Source organism: Nomascus leucogenys, chromosome 2 (genome assembly GCF_006542625.1).
Source record: "Nomascus leucogenys isolate Asia chromosome 2, Asia_NLE_v1, whole genome shotgun sequence".
NCBI classification, from domain to species: domain Eukaryota; kingdom Metazoa; phylum Chordata; class Mammalia; order Primates; family Hylobatidae; genus Nomascus; species Nomascus leucogenys.
The window spans coordinates 36,719,548-36,746,521 of NC_044382.1; the positions used below are offsets into that span (position 1 = coordinate 36,719,548).

Below are 26,974 nucleotides of genomic sequence, written 5' to 3' on the forward strand. Positions count from 1 at the left end.
GGCTGGAGTGCAGTGGCGCTGTCTCAGCTCACTGCAAGCTCCACCTCCCGGGTTCACGCCATTCTCCTGCCTCAGCCTCCTGAGTAGCTGGGACTACAGGCGCCCGCCACCCACCCGGCTAATTTTTTGTATTTTTAGTAGAGACAGGGTTTCACCATGTTAGCCATGATGGTCTCGATCTCCTGACCTCGTGATCCATCCGCCTAGGCCTCCCAAAGTGCTGGGATTACAGGCATGAGCCACTGTGCCCGGCAAATTAACCTCAATTTTTACACAAAATGTCCTGAATGGAAGACCATGAAACTATCTGGTTTAAACAAAATATGGGCCCTAAAACCTAAGCTCAGTCACAAGCCCAGGTAAAAGAGATGCTATTCTGTGACCTTTTTCTTTTTACTTTATGTTATATGCCAAACAGTTTTAAAATGTGATTAGTTGCCTTGGTGACAGAACAAATAGCAGCAACTCTGTTCTAAGATGATTTTTAAATTTATTTTTATTTTAAGATTAAGCATCCTCTTTGACAATCCAAAAACATAATCCTTGCTCACTCTGGACACACACACCTAAAACAGTTAAAAGTGATTCCTCAATTTTCAATGACAAAGTAGGAAAAAAAGAATATGTTCTCAAGCTGCAGTTCAATTTTTCTGTCCTCTTTTCCAAAAAATGTTACTTTGCTACCAAGCCACCCACCAATGATAAGGAAAGACAATTTTTCAAAAAGCCAACAAAACCCAGAAAAAGGAACAGGCATCAATTCAAAATTACCACCCGGAACACTGCTGTTGCGAAAAAAGAGTATGAAGCCAAATTCCCATAGCTTGTTAGAGAAGATATTTAAAAATAATTCAGAAAGTTAGGACTGGAACTACTGTGGTATAGACAGGTTATACTGTCACTATATGCATATACAGTGGTAAATGCAGATAATTCAAGAACATTCAGCTTGGGAATATATTAAGCTTTCTCCTATTCCAGCAGAGGAAATAAAAACATGTGCTCCTGGAATTAATATTAAAATCATCCTTACAAACAGAAGGTAGGGCAAAGGTAAAGACAGAGAACGTGGAACAAAAGTAGCAAAGACAAGTCATTTTGAATCTAGGTTCTAACATCCAGGAAAGTTGAATAGAACTTAAATTCTTCTGAACCAGTATCACTAAATTCTAGATTTGGCCTGAAACCAGTCGACCATATACACCACTAATAAATATCAAGTGCCCCACAGTGTTTGTGGTATTAAAACATATATTTATATTATAAATTTCCATTCTGAAAAGCAGATCAAAATGACACTGGACCATCCAGTCAGTTACAGAGTAAAGGGCTTCCTCCAAAGAGAACTGACTTGGCAGAAATTTAGGTTGGTAGGAATGTGATTAACATGGAGTAAATGAGATCAGGTTCTCAGTATAATTTTCATAAGGCTTCTACCCACTCCAGTTGTAAGGAATAGTACTGAGGGAACTCCAACAGAATGTCTTAGAGGGATGCTTCTCAGAGACAAAGGGTCTCTAAGTTTAACTCTTGACCCCTCTTCTCCTTACCTAAAGCTTGGGGAAGAAAATAAATATTTAATTTTTACCTATTCAGAGCTTTGGGCACATTATAATATTTAATATTCTGTAGTTTTATTTTCTGAACCTTTGGCTTATAATTTTTCTCAACTTACATTAAAAAATGTATGAATGCACCTTCTTCAGTAGTACCACATGAAAATATAAACCTTGTTCTTCCATATCGTCTATGCAGGAAGAGTGAATGAATAGTACCCTAAATATCCCGCAAAGTTACTTTGTGTACTTGATGAAAGATTAGGGAAAAACAATTCACTTCCATATCTTCAGCAGTAGTTAACTAGTCTTCACCCTCATCTTCCCAAATATCGTCATCAATATCCACAGCATAAAACAGCCTGGAAGCATTAAAAAAGGTACATTTTTATACACTTGAACGAAACAATGTAAATTGCCTCTCCTTCCCTGAAAAATATTTTCTGTACTCTTAAAACATTTTTGTACATCTTTTCTTCTCCTTTAATCATTGCACTGAGGAGGGCTGAAATATGGGTCCCTCTGAACAATCTACCCTGAAGTTGGTTAAGAACGGCCTGTTTAAGGTGGATGAGTACCTGTCCAGCTCCATTCCCATCTGGCCTAGAAGATTTAATTGGCTGTCTTTTGGCCTTAAGTCCCTTGGCCATAGGGGTCCCACTGAGGGCCTAGATGGAGGCGAGGCAGGTTAGCCACACCACTCCAGCAATGATATGGGATAAAATAAGTTTGACCATCAATGCTGCCTCTGGCAAATCTCAGCCAAAAAGGGGAAAATGAGAAATAAAAATGATACCCTAAGCCCCACAACCAACTGAACAGATCCTCTCCTGGCCAAGGGAACGCCAGAGAAACCTTGAAAACAGTTCCCAGCCATGACGGGATGGGAGGCCAGACACACCTGGTCATACCCCCCTCTCTCACTAACAACCATTAGGCCTTCTTTCCCTAAGGGTTCAAACCAACCCTCTGGGAAGACTTGTTCCACCGCTGATATCAACCAACCGCCTGACGCTGCCCCTCCCTTCTGCAGTTTTGGCACAAAAACCAACCAGCATTTCTTCCTGCCAATAGACCACTGACCATGGAGTGGATCTAGCCGGTCTATGGAGGATGTGTACTGAGGTTTTCATGTTCTCTGCTTCACCTTCTGATATCAGAGAACTCCCCCAGAGATCATGCTAATGCCACCATTTTTTGAACATGGGTCCCCTGAAGGGTAATGAAGCTCAACTGCACATGCAGCGTATTTCTCCTTTCATAAATATTCATGACTCCTCCTATACCTTACTGAATATGTATATCTGGCTATCTTGTAGGGCATAAATCCCTGTCTTCCTCTTCCCATCCTTAAAGTGTCTGTTTCCAGCTTCTGGCTGAAGGCTATGCTTCCCAACCTGTCAGAACGGCCAATTTGCCAGCTTCAACTCTTTATGAGAAATAAAGCTCTCCTTTCCAAATTAAAACAAACGAACAAAACAGTCCTTTTAGAATCCAGACAAACTCTCCAGGGCCAAGGATAAACAATAATGGGGGACGGGTATCACAAAACTGATACTCAGCGTATACAATACATGGAATAAGCCAAGACTGGGGAAGTCAGGCAATTTAAACTGAACTCTTTCAAGACACTATTATTACTATTACATGCTCATCACTCCATTCTATCCTCACAGTCCTTGCACCCTCCATTTGTAGAATGTTTTGTAGCTGTCAATTTGTCTTCCTTTCCTTATGTTATCTACAATTTATGCAATTTCCAACACTAGATTTCCAATAGTTCATGGCAGGGCTTGTTTCTTCAATTTCTTTTATAGTTTCACAATACCAATGTGTTTACTTAACAGACACCTCTTAACAAAGGATCATCAACTGATGCTCAAAGTGGAGAGCTCTTGGAGAACAGGATATTCACGTTGTGCCAAGGAATCACCCCACAGATTACTTCCTAATAACAAAATGGAAAACTTGCCTTTACAATAAAGCAAACTGTAGAACTGAGCACCACACTAATGAGGGACATCATGGACCTCTTGATGTGATTCAATACAGAATACACACATCACTCCTCATGAAGTATCAGCATAAAAAATGTTATTCTAAATCTAATCAAACTTCAGTCTAGACCTAACTTCCAGTTTATAGCAAATAAGAGCAACAAGCTAAAGGACACCATGAACAAATAAAACTCTAGAAGGTAAGAGGTTATATAAGACAACTGGCCTGGACTCTTCAAAAAGTGAATGTTCAGCCAGGTGCGGTGGCTCACACCTGTAATCCCAGCACTTTGGGAGGCTGAGGCGGGCAGATCATGAGGTCAGGAGATTGACACCATCCTGGCTAACACAGTGAAACCCCATCTCTACTAAAAATACAGAAAAATTAGCCGGGCATGGTAGCGAGCACCTGTAGTCCCAGCTACTCAGGAGGCTGAGGCAGGAGAATGGCATGAGCCTGGGAGGCGGAGCTTGCAGTGAGCCGAGAAAGCGCCACTGCACTCCAGCCTGGGCGACAGAGCGAGACTCTGACTCAAAAAAAAAAAAAAAAAAGTGAATGTTCACAAAACACACACACAAAAAAGGTGGGCCAAAGCTTTTCTGTATTGAGACTAAAGAGATAGAACCAAATACAATGACTGAACTTGTTTAGATTCTGGTTCAATCAAATAGCTTTAAAAGATATTTTCAGAAATAATTAGGAAGTTTCAAATATGTTTGTTTACTAGATAATAGTATGCCACTATCATTAAATTTTTTAAAAGTACTGTCATTATGTAGAAACATTTCCTTATCTTAGGAGAATTGTGGAAATATTTAGAGTTGAAGCATTATCTTATGTAGAAACATTTCCTTATCTTAGGAGAATTGTGGAAATATTTAGAGTTGAAGCATTATCATAACTCCAACTTCATGTAGTTCAGTAAAAATGTTATGGGAACAAATATGGTAAAGTACTATCAATTGTTAATTTGAGTGGAAAGTATCCTACTATTCATAGTCCTATCCTTTCAAATTTTCTGTGTTTGAAAACTTTCACTATCAAAACTTCCAGATGGTGTATATTCTCATTATAAAACTCATTTTTTTTTTGTTTTGTTTTTTGAGACGGAGTCTCGCTCTGTCGCCCAGACTGGAGTGCAGTGGCGCAATGTCGGCTCACTGCAAACTCCACCTCCCGGGTTCACGCCATTCTCCTGCCTCAGCCTCTCCAAGTAGCTGGGACTACAGGCGCCCACCACCATGCCCGGCTAATTTTTTTTGTATTTTTAGTAGAGACGGGGTTTCACCGTGGTCCTCGTGATCCGCCCGCCTCGGCCTCCCAGAGTGCTGGGATTACAAGCGTGAGCCACCGCGCCCGGCCTATAAAACTCATTTTTGAGAAAATAATATAAAAATTCCTTTATAGGGGAAAACATGTAAGATAATTCTCTAAATAAGTCCAAGTACTTAAATAAAACACTGGATTTGTGATCTGCAAATCAAGTACCAAAAATTGCTGGTGAGCCTAAGGAATTCTGTGTATACATACCGGTTAAAACATGGTGAACCAGGGTCATTGAAATGTTTGTAAGGGTTTGCTCTAGAGAGAGAACCCATGCAAATCCAACAGAAATATTGCATACAGCCAGTACATGTCATCTTGTTACATCCATCTAATTTCTGGTGGGAAGGATAGAAAGAGAAACATATCAAGGCTGTAAAAGCAGAAGAGACAGGCACATGCCAAAATGATTCAGTACAACATTGTCCTGGTCTTCTCCCTTTTCTTATGCAAGGTTGAGATATCAATGTAACACACTGATGACTATGTAATTGTTTATATTTTGCAGTATAAGTAAAACATAGAATACAGAACCAAAGACAAAAACCACATGATTATCTCAATAGATGCGGAAAAGGCCTTTGACAAAATTCAACAACCCTTCATGCTAAAAACTCTCAATAAATTAGGTATTGATGGGACGTATCTCAAAATAATAAGAGCTATCTATGACAAACCCACAGCCAATATCATACTGAATGGGCAAAAACTGGAAGCATTCCCTTTGAAAACTGGCACAAGACAGGGATGCCCTCTCTCACCACTCCTATTCAACATAGTGCTGGAAGTTCTGGCCAGGGCAATCAGGCAGGAGAAGGAAATAAAGGGTATTAAATTAGGAAAAGAGGAAGTCAAATTGTCCCTGTTTGCAGATGACATGATTGTATATCTAGAAAACCCCATCGTCTCAGCCCAAAATCTCCTTAAGCTGATTAGCAACTTCAGCAAAGTCTCAGGATACAAAATCAATGTACAAAAATCACAAGCATTCTTGTACACCAATCACAGACAAACAGAGAGCCAAATCATGAGTGAACTCCCATTCACAATTGCTTCAAAGAGAATAAAATACCTAGGAATCCAACTTACAAGGGATGTGAAGGACCTCTTCAAGGAGAACTACAAACCACTGCTCAATGAAATAAAAGAGGATACAAACAAATGGAAGAACATTCCATGCTCATGGGTTGGAAGAATCAATATCGTGAAAATGGCCATACTGCCCAAGGTAATTTATAGATTCAATGCCATCCCCATCAAGCTACCAATGACTTTCTTCACAGAATTGGAAAAAACTACTTTAAAGTTCATATGGAACCAAAAAAGAGCCTGCATCGCCAAGTCAATCCTAAGCCAAAAGAACAAAGCTGGAGGCATCACGCTACCTGACTTCAAACTATACTACAAGGCTATAGTAACCAAAACAGCATGGTACTGGTACCACAACAGAGACATAGATCAATGGAACAGAACAGAGCCCTCAGAAATAATGCTGCATATCTACAACTATCTGATCTTTGACAAACCTGACAAAAACAAGAAATGGGGAAAGGATTCCCTATTTAATAAATGGTGCTGGGAAAACTGGCTAGCCATATGTAGAAAGCTGAAACTGGATCCCTTCCTTACACCTTATACAAAAATTAATTCAAGATGGATTAAAGACTTAAATGTTAGACCTAAAACCATTAAAATCCTACAAGAAACCCTAGGCAATACCATTCAGGACATAGGCATGGGCAAGGACTTCATGTCTAAAACACCAAAAGCAATGGCAACAAAAGCCAAAATTGACAAATGGGATCTAATTAAACTAAAGAGCTTCTGCACAGCAAAAGAAACTACCATCACAGTGAACAGGCAACACACAAAATGGGAGAAAATTTTTGCAACCTACTCATCTGACAAAGGGCTAATATCCAGAATCTACAATGAACTCAAACAAATTTACAAGAAAAAAACAAACAACCCCATCAAAAAGTGGGTGAAGGACATGAACAGACACTTCTCAAAAGAAGACATTTATGCAGCCAAAAAACACATGAAAAAATGCTCATCATCACTGGCCATCAGAGAAATGCAAATCAAAACCACAGTGAGATACCATCTCACACCAGTTAGAATGGCGATCATTAAAAAGTCAGGAAACAACAGGTGCTGGAGAGGATGTGGAGAAATAGGAACACTTTTATACTGTTGGTGGGACTGTAAACTAGTTCAACCATTGTGGAAGTCAGTGTGGCGATTCCTCAGGGATCTCGAACTAGAAATACCATTTGACCCAGCCATCCCATTACTGGGTATATACCCAAAGGACTATAAATCATGCTGCTATAAAGACACATGCACACGTATGTTTATTGCGGCACTATTCACAATAGCAAAGACTTGGAACCAACCCAAATGTCCAACAACGATAGACTGGATTAAGAAAATGTGGCACATATACACCATGGAATACTATGCAGCCATAAAAAATGATGAGTTCATGTCCTTTGTAGGGACATGGATGAAACTGGAAAACATCATTCTCAGTAAACTATCACAAGGACAAAAAACCAAACACCGCATGTTCTCACTCATAGGTGGGAATTGAACAATGAGAACTCATGGACACAGGAAGGGGAACATCACACTCCGGGGACTGTTGTGGGGTGGGGGGAGGGGGGAAGGACAGCATTAGGAGATATACCTAATGCTAAATGACGAGTTAATGGAGGCAGCAAAACAACATGGCACACGGATACATATGTAACAAACCTGCACATTGTGCACATGTACCCTAAAACCTAAAGTATAATAAAAAAAAAAAAAACACACACAGAAAATAGCTAGTGTTACTACAACTAGTTACTTGGCACAATCTCTTCCGACAAGCAGTAGATAAAAATCACACACACATAACTGGAAAATGTAGTTAGATTAATATTAAAATGTTTGGATGTAATGTGTGGGTTTTTAATTTTTACAGAAATCTAAGTAAATATTTGGTACCAAGTCCTCCACTCTGTCATAGGGCTCAGGTATGTCAAAAGTGATTATATGGCCAGGTGTGGTGGCTCACGCCTGTAATCCCAGCACTTCGGGAAGTGGGCGAGTCATTTGAGGTCAGGAGTTCGAAACCAGCCTGGCCAACATGCTGAAACCCCGTCTCTACTAAAAATACAAAAATTAGCCAGGTGTGGTGGCTGGCGCCTGTAATCCCAGCTACTTGGGAGGCTGAGGCATGAAAATTCCTTGAACCTGGGAGGCGGGGATTGCAGTTAGCTGAGATTGCACTACCACAGTCCAGCCTGGGCAAGAGAGAGACTCAGTATCATTAAAAAAAAAAAAAAAAAAAAAAGTGATTACATATAGCGCCAGTTTCCTTAACTGGAGCCCACTATGTTCAGTTCAGACATAACAGATTAGAACAACAGAATCAAATGCAAAGATGTATTTTGATTTTAAAACATATTAAGATTTTTGTCAAGAAGCAATAGATCTAATTATTTTAACTCAAATTAATTCCTGATTGTATCTTAAACAGGTGTGCAGCATTCCAGGATAAATAGTTCTGAGTGATCAGATTTGATTTTTTTTAATCACATAGATGAGGTAAGAGTTGACCATAGCTCTAGTATGCCCTCCTTACAACCCATTCAATTTTGAGGTAGATACAATGTGAGAACAATGGTCACTGTTAGAAAACACTTTGAAAAGGGAAGTCTGCAAACATTTAAGGTCGATAACAAGATCTAGTAGTGAAATTTCCACCTTCCACGTAAGAAGGTGTAATAATAATACCAGCATGTGTTTTGTAAGTCATAAAATTGACTAGTAAGGCTTCTTAAGGTAATCATAACATGCTGGCAAGTCTGATGACCTCCAACTCTGTCCCAAAACATTTACCTCTATGGGAGTTCCACAACATGGGCAGCTCTTTGAGTTCTTCTCTAGCCACTCCTTACTTTCCATTTCTTCCAGTGCCTTCTGAATCACTCTCTTACCATACCTTTGATCCAAAAGTCTTTTATTAGCCTCATCTGCTTGCAGGTATTCATTTCGTAAGTCCATTAATTTCTCTACAAAGTGAAATGGAAAATTAACTTTTATATAACTTCGTAATGCTGACTAAAAATCATTAAAAATGGCTATAATCTTCGACTATTCAATAATGTTATTCCTAGAAGTTTATAAGGAAATAATCCAAAGTCATATGCATGGAGATGCATATAACAATGGCAAAAAAAATTAAATTTCTAAGGAAATAATTATGTTTGGGAGAGCCATTTAATGACATAATATTCAATTATTAAAAATATAATTAGGTTCACTACAACCCAATTAAAACACTCATCACAGAATCCAGAAAAAAAGTATAATTATGTTATAACCCAGTAAAAATTATACATGCACAAATGATAATAAATGGAAAGGAATCCCCCAACTAGAAAAGATGTATCTGCTAAAAATGGAAGAATAAGATAGGCTATTTTTTTCCTTTGATTTTGATTTCTTAATGTTGGTATGTTTATGCAGTTAAAGACTGACTTATCTAGAAGACACAAAGGTTGAAACAGACATTGATTTTTCCACTAAGTCAGCACCATTCACTGTTTGATAATGAAGAGGCCTACCAAATACAAAGGCACCTTTGGCCTAAGGGCAAAGACTACCTCTTCAATTCTGTGTAAAAAAAAAAAAAAAAAAAAAAAAAAAATCAGTGAATAAAACTTACCACCCAATTCTCACCCTGTACTATGCTTTGCTACAGGTGCTGAAAAGTTTTCCCTTGATACTCTTCAATCTGGCTTCTACTGCTCTATCAACAGGTAACCAATCCCAAAGGTTTTACTTGCAGACAAAAGGCTTTTGTTCATAATTCTATTACCTTAATTTTTCAACACAATTAATTAAAGAGTTTTCTCAACAATGTTTTAGTTATTTTATCAGTTTACTTTCCTCACATTATTTGGAAGTCTATCTCCCTTTTAAAGCAAAAGACATCTCCTGATATAGAATCCAATATCCTATCTCCACTCTTTGCTTTCGCCTGTGAATTCTTTCTGTGTAGTGCATTCCCACAGCTCCATCACCTCTACTTCAGTGTAGCAGTGAAGCAATGTAAATCTCATCCCTCTAATAATTCAATGCATTTTTGTGTTCCTAGGCATCTTAAGGACAAAGGTTATATTGCTTTAGTCTTCTCAAAATAAAAAAATTGTTAGTATTTCATACTTTATATAATATATACATACAAAGAGAGAGAGAGATTCCTAATTTTGCTAAAGCCCTGAGTCTATCTTCAATTTCTTCCCTGAATGCTGTGAAACACCTGAAATGTACTGTCGACTTTTAATGAAAAGGTTACAGAAGTCTAAAGTAAAGACTTATATTATACTTTGCTAAGTTCTCTATCCCATGTGGCCTTACCGTCTACAAGATGCTGCCTGAGGCAACTGAAATTATCTACTCACTCTTTCCTCTCATGCTACTTTCTTGGAAATAATGACAGTCTGCTAACATTAGCAAGTAATAACTACAATAATAATAGCATTAATAATTACTATTTTTCTTTTTCCTTTTTTTTTTTTTTTTTGAGACAGGGTCCCACTCTGTCCCCCAGGCTGGAGTACAGTGGCGCAGTCTGGCTCACTGCAGCCTCTACCTCCTGGGGTCAAGAGATCCTCCCGCCTCAGCAACCTGAGTGGCTGAGACTACAGATGTGCGCCACCACACCTCGTTAATTTTTGTATTTTTTTGTAGACACGGGGTTTTGCCATGGTGTCAAACTCCTGGACTCAAGCAATCCGCTCACCTTGGCCTCCTAAAGTGCTGAGATTACAGAGGTGAGCCACTATGCCCAGCCCCATTCTGCATTTTACATGTATTAGCCCACTGTCTCTCAAACTATTTATGGTAAAGGGCCAGTTTTTTTTTTCTCTAATATGTCAAAGATCAACACTTTTATAAGATATAATCAGGTTTGCTTGATTTAATTTTTTTAGAGGCAGAGTCTCACTATGTTGCCCAAGCTAGTCTCAACCGAGGCTCAAAAGATCCTCCTGCTGTAGCCTTCTGAATAGCTAGAACTACAGGTGTGCACCACCACAGTCAGCTAACAATCAACTATTAGAAAAATGAAAAAAAGTCTAAATTTTTATTAGATTTGACATAAAATTATGTGAAGTCACTATAAAAGTTTCTAACCCTCTCAATTTCTATATCTCATTATAGACCAGTGTAACAAATATAACAATTTTGAATAGCACGATATTAGTTCCCTTCATCCTTAGAATAACCCCGTGAAGTTATTGTTTTCTGCTCTAGCTGCAATTTTGTGAAGTAGCTGTTATCATTATCCCTGTCAGTCTGAAAAAGTCTAAGCCACCAAAGTCCAGTTAAATCGACGTTAAGGGCCTGATTTATGATTCCTTATCTAGACTGTAAATGGCAAACACATTTCACTCCTGTGTCTACTTCATCAGAGGGTAGTTTTCCGAAGTGCCATGTTGAGGAAGATTCTGAGGCCTCTCTGGCTCAAGGAGAAAGCATTTGATGACTAGTCAAACACATGTGCCATGGAGACAAGAATGGCAGCTTAGATGCCCTGCATTGTCATCCAGGATATACATTATTCCATGTTCGTATATAGAATTTCCCGTGCCATTCCGTCTCCTGGAATGTTCCTCCCTGGTATCTGCATGGTTTTTCCTACCTCCTTCAAGTCTTTACTTAAACCATTTTGCCAGTGAGGCCTCCCGTTTTCCCTAACTAAAATCCCAAGTCCCCTCCCCTTCAGAACATTTCATATCCTGTCCTTGCTTTATTTCTTCTGCCTCTTCAGCACTTACCACCACCTAATATCCTTATTTTGTTTTCCTGTCTCCCCTAGTAGAACGTAAGTTCCATGAGGGCAGAGATTTTGTCTCTTCTGGTCACTACTACAGCCCCAAGGCCTGAGATAGTCACTGACACAGAAATATCTGCTAAATGAATACTTCTAAATTGAAGAATGAAGTCATAAGGCCCTGGCAGGAGAGTGAAATGTGGGGGAGAGACTGGGGATGGGGGCTTGGGCTCACAGTTAAAACATACCTGCAGTCACCTTACAAGGAGAGACCCCATGGTAGGTCAACCTGCACAAAGTACAGAAGGCAAAATTGCAGCTGGAGCAGATACCCATGGTGCAGCCAGGCTCCTGCATCACAGGCAGCTGGCAGCACGGCCGGGGGCAGTACACCACATCTGCCATCAGGTCCAAGGAGGACTGGAGGAGAAGGCGGTCATAACGGGCAAATAACTCTGCTTCCACTAACTCTTTGACCTGGAGGGAAATACAAAACACCATAGGTTTGATGATTCCACAACCAGTTCTGAACCTGAGGAGATTCTTAGGATGCTAGTATAAACCAGATGGGCACATAAATTAAAACCTCTCTTTCACTTCAAAATCAGACCAAGTATATTTTGACTGAGATGACAATTATAGGGGTCTACACATTTGTTAAAACTAAGCAAAGTGTCCAATTTATTTTATATTTTAGTTTTATTTCTTTAGAGATGGGGTCTTACTCTGTCATCCAGACTGGAGTGCAGTGGTGCAATCATAGCTCACTGCAGCCTTGAACTCCTGGGCTCAAGTGATTCTCTACCTCAGCTTCCCAAGTAGCTAGGACAACAGGTACTTGCCGTCATGCCTGATTTTTTTTTTTTTTTTTTTTAAGACATGGAGTCATGCTATTTTGCACAGGCTGGTTTTAAACCCTAGCCTCAAGCAATCCTCCTATCTTGGCCTCCCAAAGTGCTGGGATTATAGGTGTAAGCTACCATGCTAGCCTTGTATGATTTAAATGTGTAGTTTATTTTAAGTAAAATTATGCTTTAATAAGAAAACAAAAAACTGGCCAGGTGCAGTGGCTCACGCTTGTAATCTCAACACTTTGGGAGGCCGAAGCGGGAGGATCACTTGAGGTCAGGAGTTCAAGAGCAACCTGGCCAACGTGGTGAAACCCCATCTCTACTAAAAATACAAAAAAAATTAGCCGGGCATGGTGGCGGGTTCCTGTAATCCCAGCTACTTGGGAGGCTGAGGCAGGAAATCACTTGAACCTTGGAGGCAGAGGCTGCCATGAGCTGAGATCGTGCCCCTGCACTCCAGCCTGGGTGACACAGCAAGACTCCGTCTCAAACAAAACAAAACGACAACAACAACAAAACCTAAGTAGGCTGTATTTATGCTGAAGTCTATAAGAAAGTTGGTTAATCATTCTAAGAGATGTCCCCTTCAGATCCCAACCTCACACAAGGATAAGCTAGTGATTCCCCAAGGTTTATGGGATCCTAGCAGATATACAAAGTAAATTATCACAATTACTTAATAACTACTTTAACACTCATCCTTGCCCATTGCAAGGCCAAAGGAAGCATTCCATTTGCTTAAGCAGTAGACTAAGACCATAGCATTCTTAATGGATACAGCAAAACAACTTGTGTGCTGGCTCCAAGGCCTCAGACTGCCCCATGAGCCCTATCAAGGAAGTTCCTGAGATGATATCTCCATTTATGGAAGAGAATTAGGAGGCAACCATCAGCAGGGTAAACAGTTACCTGACCAGGAGTGGCCACCGAAGGGCACTTTGGTTCTGGGCAGTTGAGGCATTGAACCTGGCCATCTCTGATCTGGATTTCAAAGTAGTCCTTCAGACAGGCTTTGCAGTACACATGCCTGCACTCCAAGAAGTACATGCATTCACTACCCAGCTTCTCACAGAAACAGATATTGCACAGGAACAATTTACTATTAAAGCATTTTATCTGCTGAGCTTGATCAAAGTCCAAGATTTCCTGGATCAGATTTGACAGTGATTCCACATCCTGCACAGCTCTCTCATCCACAATTTCCTCTTGGTCTACATCAGATCCAGCAGCTCCTCCAAAATCTAGCTCTGTGTTGGGAGAAGCTTGAGCTGTCCTTCTCTGCACTTTTTTCTGAGAACCAATCTTGAGCTCAAAAGGAGAGACAATATTCAAGTATGCTAGGGTCTCTTCCTTAAGAAATTGCATCCAGGCAAACAGGACCACGCTGCCACGGTGTTCTTCCCATAGGTTGTCTAAGTGCTTGCATAGAGCAGATAGCTATGAGAAAACACATGAAGATGTTGGTGAGTTTAGAAAGATGATGCTGCTGCCAACTCCTGGTTTCCCTAGAAATCTTTTCCACTTGCAAGTTAGGCCCTTATTCTAACACTATTTTTTACTGCTGTGATACACTGTGCTACAAAACAGTACAAACATTCTTACTGGAGCACTTCTTAAACTATTCGGCAACATGAGCCAGAGTAGAACACAAAGTCAGAAGCAAGAAGTACCACGAGAACAAGAGAAATAGCAAGACTCCATAAGGTAGAGAAATAGCTGTACATTTTAGGTACTGAAATGGAAGACTTTTTTCTGTTCTTTAATCTTTTAGTACTCCTATATACCTCATGTAGGACAAAGAGATCTAGTTCTAAAAATAAACTATTTTTCTTCCATTAGGAGTCCTAGCCCTGTTGGTATCCTAGAATAATGGTTAGAAAAAGAACAGTTTAAAAATACTATCCAAGTTTTAAAATTAATTCTTTTAGTTTTATCAAAAAGTCAACTCATCTGAAACAATCACTAACAGAATTCAACCTCAGAGTCCTTGTTCAGATTTACAAGCTGCTTTTAACTAAGCAGTCTGGGCTTATATCAGATCCTGGTTAATGGAGGGAGGCTGCCTGATATTGAACCTGGTCCTAATCACAAGCCCTCAGCAAGGTTTGGCAGCCATAGAGAAAGCTTATGCTTCCTAAGCTAAGCAATCAAAGTTAAATTATTTGGAATTTTCCTCTTTAAAAGTGGTCTGTTCAATTTGAAAGGCAAATGTAAGAGGATTTTCCATTAGAAATATAAAATATTTGTAACTAGAGCACAGGAATTATAAGCAGCTTTTCTTTTTTAGGTAAACATCCAAAAATATGCCTTCCAGATGGCAAATATATTTTGTAAATTTAAATGGTAAATGAAAAGGGACCAGATTTTCTGTTTCTTACACTCTGTGTAGTGCCACTGACTAAACCCTGCATAGGCACTACCTTAAATACTTATTGATGAGTTAAAATTGAACTAATGATTTTTCACATTTGCATAAATATCTTTATAAATCAACCATGCTTTTGAGAAATCTGTTAAAATCTGTAAAATGTGATAAATACTAAAAGGGAAGCTCTGGGTGCTGTGTGAGCTACCAAGTCCTATGAAGAAGCCATTCTCCAACCTCTTTTCTTCTCCAGTCCCTTCTCAAGAGAGGCAGCTAGGGCCGGGCATGGTGGCTCATGCCTGTAATCCCAGAACTCTGGGAGGCCAAGGCGGGTGGATCACCTGAGGTCAGGGGTTGGTGATCAGCCTGGCCAACATGGTGAAACCCCGTCTCTACTAAAAAACACAAAAAATTAGCCATGTGTGGTGGCGGGCACCTGTATTCCCAGCTACTCGGGAGGCTGAGGCAGGACAACCACTTGAACCCACTAGGCAGAGGTTGTAGTGAGCCGAGATTGCGCCCCTGTGCTCCAGCCTGGGTGACAGAGCAAGACTCCATCTCAAAAAAAAAAAAAAAAGAAAGAGAGAGAGAAAGGCAGCTGGAATGCATGTAAATGGAAGGGGGACAGGAAAGAGACTGTGCAAGTATATTGGGGGAGGAATAAGGAATAAAGTTTTAGAAAACTAAAACCACTTCCTTCTGTCTACCCACCCCAATTCAGGGAATGACAGCTCTATGTGTCAATTTCACTATTAACAGGTGAGAGTCATAATGCCAAGGAATCAGGGTACAGCAACAAACAAGAACTGAACCAAGAAGGAATATGAGACCAATTAAAATGTTAATTATATGCATAAACACTTATTTGATAAAGAATTCTACTGTAATTTTAGCTGTAACACATAAAACAACTCTCTTCCCCAGCACACACCCCCGCCCCCAAATCCAGCATTAAGTAGATGCTGGTTAGCTGGAATCTGAAACCACAACCACGCATCCAGTTAATCTGTCCCTGTTTTGTGCATGTGTGTGTGTGCATGCATGCACATGCGTGGATGTAAAGTATGAAAAGCTCTCTGGTGAAATAGGACTATGAAGATCTAAATAATTCAGCCAACTATCAGTGGCCTAAATGCCAAACAATCTTGATATTCCTGGACAAATCAACTGTCTTGCATCTGTTGTCTCTGGCACAGACATTAGAATGTAAAGTAATACTCCTTTTCATTCTACCTATATTATCCTTTTTAAAGTTTAATTTTGCTTTTAAACCGTAAGCTCAAGTTTGCAAAAGTACTCTCACTTAAAAGATTAGATTGGTGGATAGGGGAATGAAAACTATATGATCCAAAGAGAAAAACTAATGAGATATTCCTTGAGGTCAGCAACTCTGACAGCTTTTGTCTTTTTTTTTTTCTTTTGAGACAGGGTCTCTCTGTCACCCAGGCTGGAGTGCAGTGGCTCAATCTTGGCTCACTGCAATCTCTGCCACCCAGGCTCAAATGATCCTCCCACCTCAGCCTCCCAAGTAGCTGGGATTACAGGGATGCACCACCACACTTGGCTAATTTTTGTATTTTTTGTAGAAATTGGGTTTTGCCATGTTGCACAGGCTGAGCTTTTGTCTTAATACACATCAGTCTATCGATCTTCATTATGACTTCTAGAAAAGCAGCTGCTGATTCATTATCTCTCCCAGAATGCTTTATATTATTTATATTTAGCTTCAAGTCATATTTATGTCTCAATCAAGAGTTGAGATTGTTACTAGAAAAGTATATATAACCCAGAGGAAATGAGGTTCTTAACATAAGGCCTCAAGCCTTACTGAGATATCTACAGGAACTATACACATTTCTACTTGTATGCATTTATATCTATGTGATACCAGTTGACTGTTGTTATTAATACAGATTTTTACAAAGAAAATCAGTTATTGTATTTACTCAGAAAATTTGCTTATTATAACTACATTAGCTCAATTTTTAGTCCTAATTACAATGGAATCTTTCATTTAAGGAATGGATAAGAAACTAAGAAAAAAAGTAGTATCAATATCTAAGGATAATGAAGAAGACCTCACAGTCTCCATTATAATACAGATTAAACAGGAAAATAGCAAGACAAGAAAAGAAATAATATATTGATTAAAAATTACTCCTACTACAATTCATGATTGTTTTAATTACTGCCATTCCTTTTTAAAACACCAAACATTTTCAATTTCTTAACATCAGGATTCACCAAGGCAAGGGAAAAAAATTACAAAATCAAAGCCATTTGTTTTTCATGCAGTGAATTCAAGATCATTAAGATAGTCTTCAATTAAAGATGATTTTTAAGTTTCTAAAAACGGATAGGAAAAATTAAGTTTCAAGTCTAACCTGAGTTGGTGACAGCCATTTGCCACTAAGTGTGAATGAAGGTGGGGAAGAGGATGGATAATCTGGTGGCAGTTCAAAGTTCAGCACAAGTGGAGGCAGAAAGCAAATGGTGTATTCAAAGCCACTATTCTGGAGACACTCATTTGAATTGCCTGAACCAAAAACAAAGATTAGAAAGGATCAGCTGATCAACACTTGAGTGTCCATTACTGCTGAGCAGCGCTCAAGAAAGACTTAATGCTTTAGTTGAGGGAATAATAACCCTCCCCCAAAGCCTTTCTATTTCCTAATTTTAACTTGGTAGCCACCACCTTAAAAAAAATCTTGTAAGCCCTTGAAAAATCTACTCAGCACCATGAAATGTATAATGAAAATACTACAACTTATTCTTGTATTCACTTCTGGGCACAATTCCTAACACTAATGACCAAGGAACACACAATGTTTGTTTTGTTGTGGTTTGGTTTACAGTAGATGATTAAAGACACAATCTAGAGAAAGGATGTTCATTTCCATTGAACAGCATGACCTACTTAGACCAGCATGTCCCACTTAGACCAGCATGTCCCAACTACCCATGAATCAGTTGGGAAAATATGTGCCAACATAATGATCTCAGGTTTGAGGATATGATATAGCACACAACACTCTCACAAAGTTTCATTTAAATTACCACACTTAATGTTCCTTACTCAATCCCTTTATAGTAGAAACATTTTGAGAAAGTGTGCATCAAGGTCTTCTGTAAATGTCTGTATCAAAAGCAGTAGTTTTGTTTTTTCTGAAGAAAAGGTCACAGAGTAATAGCATGTGTCATATGTTTATAGTAGTTGAAATGATTCTGGAAACAAAATAGTATTCACCACCACCACTGTACTTGAAAATTTCTAAGTGTTTTCACATACATTCATTTTCTCTTTGATTATTGCTATGTAACAGCCAATAACTCATGGCTGATAAACTGCTAGTTAGCAGACTAGGATGTATGAAATATGCAGGATAATATCCCTCTTCAGTGATCAAAAAGGTAGAATCAAATTGAAAACTGCTTGCTCCTCATTGCAATTTTCATCTAAAACAGAAACATGCATTACATCTATAATACTACCACCTATCACTAATGCCTATAAACACAAAATGACAAATAGTTTAAGGTACACTAAGAAATAACGAATAATAGAAAAATCTGTTTAAGAAATTATTAACTAACCGCTCACAAATATCTTGAAATTCTGTGGCAAATCCAAATAGATCCTGGTTTCTCCACCTTGGACAGACTCTGCTTTTCTAAATTCATCTCCATCGTAAATACTTGCCAGGGCCAGCAATTCATCCTCCTGAGCTTCTCGATCTTCTGACGACATAAGGATCTGAAAACATTAAAATCAGTTAAGAACAGAAAATGCACAGAGGCTGGCCGGGTGTGGTGGCTCACACCTGTAATCCCAACACTTTGGGAGGCCGAGATGGGCAGATCACCTGAGGTCAGGAGTTTAAGACTAGCCTGGCCAACATGGTGAAACCCCATCTCTACTAAAAATACAAAAATTAGCCAGGCGTGGTGGCAGGTGCCTGTAATCCCAGCTACTTGGGAGGCTGAGACAGGAGAATCACTTGAACCGGGAGGTGGAGACTGCAGTGAGCCAACATCGCACCACTGCACTCCAGCCTGGGTGACAAGAGCAAAACTCCATCTTAAAAAGAAAAGAAAAGAAAAGAAAATGCACAGAGGTGGGAAAAGCTTAATGGCACAAACAACTGCAAAGAATTAATCGATATTATCACTTTTCTCCTAAACCAAAAATGACAACCATATCTGGCATTCCATTAGTTTTGCAATATTAATAGTCTTTTTCAAAAGGGATGGTTGTGGTACTTCTAATTCCTGATCTTATCAGTTAGATATTTTATAACTGAATTAGAGGGAAAAAAGCACAATTCGAAAATTTTCTTTGAAAAGGACAAATCACAAATTTACTTTGACTTGTCCACTGAACCTAGCAATGTGCCTGGCTCACAAAAGTGGTCAATGGATATTACACTCCTTTCTTAAGTTAATTTGCCAGGCGTGGTGGCTCATGCCTGTAATCCCAACATTTTGGTAGGCCGAGGCAGGCAAATCACCTGTGGTCAGGAGTTCGAGACCAGCCTGGCCAACATGGTGAAACCCCATCTCTACTAAAAATACAAAAATTAGCTGGGTGTGGTGGCACACCCCTGTAATCCCAGCTACTCGGGAGGTTGAGGCAGGAGAACTGCTTGAACCTGGGAGGCAGAGGTTGTAGTGAGCCGAGATTGCGCCACTGCACTCCAGCCTGGGCGACAGAGTGAGACTCTGTCTCAAAACAAAGTAAATTTTTTAAATCCACAGGAATCTTTAGGGCAAATATTCTTAGCTTCAGCTCTATTGACATTTTGGAGTAAATAATTGTTGTCGGAGAGCTGTGTTGTGCATTATAGAATCTTAACAGCATCCCCTGGCTTTTACCCACTAGATACCCAATAGTGGCCCGCTTCCACCCACAAGAGCTGTGACAACTGAAAATATCTAGCCAGGTGTGGTGGTGCTTGCCTGTGGTCCCAGCTACTTGGGGTGCTGACATGGGAGGATCGCTTGAGCCTGGGAGGTCAAGGCTGCAGTGAGCCATGATAGCACCACTGCACTCCAGCCTGAGTGACAAAGTGAGACCCTGTCTCAAAAAAAAAAAAAAAAAAAAAAAATCTCCAAATAGCGCCAAAAGTCCTGGGGCAGGATGGGGGTTGGAGGCAAAATTGCTCCCAGTTGAGAAAACAGTGCTTGAGGATGTTACAGGCATAGATATTATAGAAGAAAATTGGATAACTGAGCAAGCAGCAAAATAATATTAAATTTTTGAAATAACAGATTTCGTCAAATCCAAGTAGTCACCAATTTTAAGATTTACCATTATAACTCAAGAATATTTAAAAGATAATAATTTTAAGAAAGATTTACCATTATTTTAGGTAATACTAAGAATTTAGATACAAGGCCCAGGCACAGTGGCTCAAGTCTTTAATCCCAGCACTTTGGGAGACCAAGGCAAGCAGATCACTTGAGGCCAAGAGTTCAAGACTAGCCTGGCCAACACAGCAAAACCCCATCTCTACTAAAAATACAAAAATTAGCCGGGCATGGTGGTACACACATGTAATCCCAGCTACTCGGTGGCTGAGGCATGAGACTAGAGAATCACTAGAATCCAGGAGGCAGAGGTTGCAGTGAGCTGAGATTGCACCACTGCATTCCAGCCTGGGCGACAGAGACAGACTCTGTCTCCAAAAAAAAAAAAGAAAGAAAGAAAGAAATTAGCTACAATTAAAGTATGAACTGGCTGGATATGGTGGCTCATGCCTGTAATCCCAGCACTTTGGGAAGCCAAGGCAGGAGGATCGCTTGAAGCCAGCAGTTTGAGATCAGCCCTGGCAACGTTGCAAGATCCTGTCTCTATAAAAAATTAGCCAGGTGTGGTGGTGTGTGCCTGTAGTCCCAGCTACTCAGGAGACTGTGGCAGGAGGATCACTTGAGCCTTGGATGCTGAGGCTGCAGTGAGCCGTGTTTGCACCACTGCACTCCAGCCTGGGTGACAGAGCAAGACCTTGTCTCAAAAAATAAAGTATGAATCAATGTTTTTTAAAATAGCATCAACTGAAAGATACAGCAATTTCAGATAATTTAAATGTGGAAAAAATATGCAATGAGAATTTACAAAAATCACTTTAATAAAACAAAACTACCAGTCAATTAAAATATTGAACTACAATTGCATTTGCAAATATCCTCCTTCACAACTAAAATATTTTTAATTAAAATGTACATAAGTAAAAAGTTAGGATTTTTTACATTCTAAAAGGTCATACTATGAAATTAAAAATTATTTCATTTTCAAAAAACACTTTCTTTCTAGGAGATGTTAGTTCATGGCTCTGCTTAAACTGCATCCCTATCTAAGACACAATTACATGTTCTACTTGAGGTCAGTTAGTACCTGTTAATAACAATCAGAAGAAAAGGATATTAACACCGCAGTCTGTATTTCAGCTCAGAGTGGGGTTCATGCAAATCCCATTTATTCTCTAACTGGTGGAGCTGAGACTGCTGAAGCTGGATAAGAGGCCAAGATGTGGAACTCATACTACATATATTATGAAAATCCTGCCATCTGCAGAAAAGAAATACAAAAGATGGTGTTAGGACCCTCTCCAAATTAAAATTCTGAATTTCCATGATCACCGCTTAAGTCAAACATACCCTAACATACAGCCAATCCTAATCTACAGGTGCATGTTACTCTCCTAGGGCAGGCTAACTGAGCCATGTGGTTAAAGGAGTATTTGCATGTCCCCAGCAATGACTGAGGACTTTTTATCTGTCTGCCCTCAGCCATGGGAGGAGCTAAGGAGGAACACCAAGGTCATACGAGAGGACAGGACACCATGCCCCATAAAAAACAACCTCTTCAGTTTGTTTTTTGTTTTGTTTTTTCTCCTTTCCTCTTCTGTTTCTTGTATTCCTTCATTTGCCATTCCCCTCCAGTTTTTCCTCTCTTGCTCATGAATTAATCCTGCCAGTGGCACTCAAGGTTAATTTTGGTAACAGAAAAATACTTAAACAAAACAAGAGTACACAAACACAAACTTTTAAGTTTTATTCTAAATGCTTTAGAGCTAGGCTTCTTCACTGGGGTGAGGGGAAAAGTGAGTATGGTCTATAGATGGGTTATGGAGAATCCTATCAACACCCTAAAATTATATGCAAAAATACTAGATACAAAACCATAAAACCAGATTCTCAGATGTGTAACTCCCAAATGAGATAAGAATGAGATTCAGAATCAATTTACATTTATTGAGCACCTACTATGTACTGTATTAGGTCCTTTCACATTGTCTTATTTTGCTAGGTGGGAGTATATGGTGCTAATTGAATTAAGTTTTTTGTTTCTTCCTGTTAAAACATTTGCAAATGGGATAAGAGATTCATTTATGCAGTTCATGGTTTTAGGTTAGTGTTCTCCATCTGACTGCACATTAGAATCTCCTGAGGAGCTGTTTTTTAAAATCTCAATACCCAGGCCACACCCTAGAACAATTAATTCAGGCCTCAGTAGTTTTCCAAGTTCTCCAGGTGATTCCAATATGCAGCCAGGGCTAAGAACTTCTACTCCAAGCAGTGTTTCAACAGTTCCTCATGACCTACCCTACAAGATTTCAGCTTGTGAAGCTGTCACTTGGAATCCAGTACCTCAATTCAGGTTGCTAACCCCCATTTCCTTCTCATTCTATCCATTTGGACCTCGGGTGTCCTGGTCTGGGTTCAGCTCGCCACTCGGCGTACGGAGTCGTTTGGGCGACTGCCCAAAAACAGGGGCAGGCCCAAGGCTAGCTATCAGCCCCAGCGCTGGGATCAGAGGGCGCAATGCGGGCGTGTGAGCTGCTGGCCAGCCTGGGGCGTCCCGAAGGAGCAGGGCCCACACCTTCTCCTTCCTCCTCAGCGTCCCGCAGGGAGTCCCGGCCAGCCGGGCTGCGGACGCCCGGTCCCAGGTTTGAGGGACTGAGGCCCGCTGCACAGTCCCGCTCCAGTCCCCTTCTCTGCCTGGCGCGCCCAGAGAGCTATCCCCACAGTACCTTCCGGGAGCCCGGCAGTGCCGAACCCCAAACTTCCGCCCTCCGCCCTTGCCCGGGGCCCCCTCACCGTCGCCAGCCGACCAGGCCTAGAGACGCCCTGCTCAACCGGCGCGCCGCCTCTTCCGTTCTCGGTAGCTGTCAGCTGAGCCAGGCGGATCCCGCTGGTGCGGCCGCCGGCGTAGGGCGGACTCTGCGCAGCCGCCGTGGTCGCCCCTGTCTCTCGGGCGCCTCCCGCAGGCCCAAGGCGGCGCTGCCGGCGCGAAAACCGTCACCCCCACCACTGCGAGCGCCGTCCTCACAGGAGGCTCTTTTCAGTAGTTCCGATGGGGCCCAAGAATTCGAATTTTTACCAATCTCTAGAGGGGATCATGAGGCAGTGGTCTACCTAGGGCAGAGCCTCTCACAACAATTCCAGACCTGCTTCTCTAAGTGGACTAAACAAGCCTACTTCCTCCCGTTTACCTTCTCAGAAATGCTGCCGGTCTTTTTGGCACTCCACTGTAGAAGCACACATTCATCGCTCACGTCATAACGGTAACACCGACCGCATTGATTTATTGAGCAGTTAGGATGCTTCAAGCACTGTGATAAATGCTCTACGTAAATTTTCTCTCTATCTTCGATGTAATCTTATGATCTAGCTACCATTTGTTATCCTCACTTTACAAATAAGGAAATTGAGACTTAGGTGCCAGAACTTACCAAGGGTCACATGATTATCTTCAGGCTAAGCAGGAATTAAAATTATATGCTTCCTACCTCACACCATATGCAAAAATTAACTAAATATAGATCAACGACCTAAATGTAAGAACTAAAACTATAAAACCCTTAGAAGGCCGGGTGCAGTGGCTCACGCCTGTAAACCCAGCACTTTGGGAGGCCGAGGCGGGCGGATCACGAGGTCAGGAGATCGAGACCAGCCTGACCAACATAGTGAAACCCCGTCTCTACTTAAAATACAAAAAATTAGCCAAGCGTGGTGGCAGGCACCTGTAGTCCCAGCTACTCGGGAGGCTGAGGCAGGAGAATGGCATGAGCCTGGGAGGCAGAGCTTGCAGTGAGCCGAGATTGCGCCACTGCACTCCAGCCTGGGCAACAGAGAGAGACTCCCTCTCAAAAAAAAAAAAAAAAAAAAAAAACCCTTAGAAGAAAATGTAGGAGTAAATATTTGTGAACTTGGATTAGGCAATAATTTCTTAGATATGAAACCAAAGGCACAAGCATCAAAGGAAAAAAACACATAAATTGGATTCACCAAAACTAAAAACTTTTGTGCTTCAAAATGTCAGAAGCGTTTGAACCAGAGCAACTTCATCTTGAGTAGGGGCTGGGTAAAATAAGGCTGAGCAACCTACTAGGCTACATTCCCAGACAGTCAGGCATTCCAAGTCACAGGATGAGATAGGAGATCGGCACAAGATACAGGTTATAAAGAACTTACTGATAAAACAGCTTGCAGTAAAGAAGCCGGCTAAAACCCACCAAAACCAAGATGGCCACAAGAGTGAACTCTGGTCATCCTCACTGCTACACTCCCACCAGCGCCATGACAGTTTACAAATGCCATGGCAACGTCAGTAAGTTACCCTATATGGTCTAAAAAGGGGAGGCATGAATAATCCACCCCTTGTTTAGCATATTCTCAGGAAATAACCATAAAAAAGGCCAACTAGCAGCCCTTGGGGCTGCTCTATGGAGTAGCCATTCTTTCATTCCTTTACTTTCTTCATAAACTTGCTTTCACTTTATGGGCTCCCCCTGAATTCTTTCTTGTGCGAGATCGAAGAACCCTCTCTTGGGGTCTGGATTGGGACCCCTTTCCTGTAACAAAAGAACACTATCAAGAAAATGAAAAGACAACCCACATAATAGAACAAAATATTTGCAAATCATATGTATCTGACAAAGGTCTACTTATCCAAAATTTATAAATAAGTCCTGCAACTCAATAACAAAAAGACAAATAATCCCATTTTAAAATAGGCAAAGGATCTGAATAGATTATTCTCCAGAGAAGATATGCAAATAATAGGTAAGCACATAAGAAGATGGCCAACATCATTAGTCATCAGGAAAATGCAAATGAAAACCACTATGAGAAACCACTTTACACCCACTAGGATGGCTATTTTAAAAAGACAGATAATAGCAAGTATTGGTGAGGATGTGGAGAAATTGGAACCTTCATATACTGCTGATGGGACTGTAAAATGGTGCAGCCATTTTGGAAAACAGTTTGGCAGGTTCTCAAAAAGTTGAACATTGTTACAATAAGACTCAGCAATTCCACTCTTGAAAACATATGTTTGCACAAAACCTTGTAGACAAATGTTCATAGTAGCAGTATTCACAATAGCCAAAAAATGGAAACAACCCAAATGTCCATCAATAGATGAATTAACAAAATGTTATATTCATACAATGGAATATTGTTCAGCTATGAAAAGGAATGAAGTGAACCAAGATTGTGCCACTGCACTCCAGCCTGGGTGACAGAATGAGACCCTGTCTCAAAATAAAAAAAAGTAATGAAGCACTTAATACATGCTGCAACATGGATGAACCTTGAAAACATTATGCCAAGTGAAAGAAGTCAAACATGGCTGAGTGTGGTGGCTCACGCCTGTAATCCCAGCACTCTGGGAGGCCGAAGCAGGTGCATCACCTGAGGTCAGGAGTTCGAGACCAGCCTGGGCAACACAGTGAAACCCTGTCTCTACTAAAAATACAAAAATTAGCGGGGCATGGTGGCACATGTGTGTAGTCCCAGCTACTCAGGAGGCTGAGGCAGGAGAATCATTTGAACCCAGAAGACAGAGGTTGCAGTGAGTCACTGCACTCCAGCCTAGGTAACAGCGAGACTCTGTCTCAAAACCAAAACAAAACAAAAAAGTCAAACACAAAAAGCCATATATTGTTTTTAATTTATATGAAATGTCCAGAATAGGCAAATCCATAGAGACAAAAAGTAGTTTAGTGGTTGCCAGGAACTGAGGCAGGAGGGAATGGGAAGTGACTGCTAATAGATACTGCTAATAGATATGGGGTTTCTTGGGTGATGAAAATATTGTGGAATTAGAGAGCAGTGATAGTTGTATAACTTTCTGAGTGTACTAGAAACCACTGGATTGTATACTTTTGAAGAGTTAATTTTATTGCATGTGAATTATGTCTTAATTTAAAAAATTTTTTAGGTACAAAGCACTGTTCTCAGCATTTAAGTGGAATACAGAAATGTTGGCTCCTTCTCCTGGGACCCATCAAACTAATGTGCTCCTCACAATCTAATAAGCTCCTGCGTCTGCTTTTTCATATATTTCTTCCTCCAAAAGAGTAACTTGCAGAGCTAGGACTCTAACCCAAGCCTACAGGATTCTAAAGCTCTTGCCACCGTTGCCTCCCAGGCAGGATTAGATTCATGGGCCAGCAACCCATGCAGTCACGTAGGGCCCTGCACTTAGAAGGGCCCCAGATTTAGAAGTGTCCTGCTCTTAAAAATGATACAATGGACTTTGGGGACTTAGGGGGAAGGATGAGAGGGGGACGAAGGATAAAAGACTACAAATAGGGTGCAGTGTATACTACTCAAGTGATGAGTGCACCAAAATCTCACAAATCACCATTAAAGAACTTACTCATGTAACCAAATACCACCTGTAACCCAATAACTTATGGAAAAATTAAAATAAAAAAGAAGTGCCCTGCTCTTGATTTGATGCTGTGCTGTCACCCTCTTGAAGTTCTTGATAATTTTTGAATGAGAGGCTGCATTTTTATTTTGCCCTGGGCTTTGTAAATTATGTAGTTGGTCTTACACCCAGGAGAGAGAAAAAAACCAAGTGAATAAATCAGGGCACCCAAGGGATTACCTGGGTGCCACAGAGAGAACCTTGAAATACAAATAATCACTTCTAATTTTCTGTACTATAAATCTTGATTGTCACAAAACAGAAACCAAAATACCCTTCTAATAGATACCAAAACCAGAAACATATCTCTGAAAAATGCAAAGGAAG

At 40.4% G+C, this 26,974-nt stretch overlaps 1 protein-coding gene across 2 annotated transcripts; it reads right to left on the reverse strand.

Annotated features, from left to right (window-relative positions):
* Positions 1-470: 470 nt before the first annotated feature.
* On the reverse strand, positions 471-23,154 carry RNF14 (ring finger protein 14). 2 transcript variants are annotated; one of them, XM_003266541.3, is made up of 9 exons: positions 23,023-23,154; positions 21,317-21,490; positions 18,520-18,679; positions 17,310-17,461; positions 13,470-13,997; positions 11,958-12,186; positions 8,769-8,941; positions 5,085-5,215; positions 471-1,918 (listed from the first exon to the last, which is right to left on the reverse strand). In XM_003266541.3, exons 3-9 carry the CDS (start codon positions 18,671-18,673, stop codon positions 1,861-1,863), a joined length of 1,425 nt encoding a protein of 474 aa, XP_003266589.1. In that variant the 5' UTR covers positions 18,674-18,679; positions 21,317-21,490; positions 23,023-23,154; the 3' UTR covers positions 471-1,860. The 2 variants fall into 2 exon arrangements, with proteins under 2 accessions (XP_003266589.1, XP_003266593.1); XM_003266545.3 differs by lacking the exon at positions 17,310-17,461 and having other exon boundaries at positions 23,023-23,147.
* Between the last annotated feature and the right edge of the window lie 3,820 nt (positions 23,155-26,974).

What these genes read in the sequence shown, in the direction of transcription:
- RNF14 (XM_003266541.3), bottom strand. Translation starts at nt 18,673, where the DNA reads ATGTCGTCAGAAGATCGAGAAGCTCAGGAGGATGAATTGCTGGCCCTG. An exon ending in AATGGCTGTCACCAACTCAG is followed by an intron (nt 13,998 to 17,309) that starts GTTAGACTTGAA and finishes GTTTTCTCATAG; the next exon opens with CTATCTGCTCTATGCAAGCA. An exon ending in GTTGTGGAACTCCCATAGAG is followed by an intron (nt 5,216 to 8,768) that starts GTAAATGTTTTG and finishes CCTTCCCACCAG; the next exon opens with AAATTAGATGGATGTAACAA.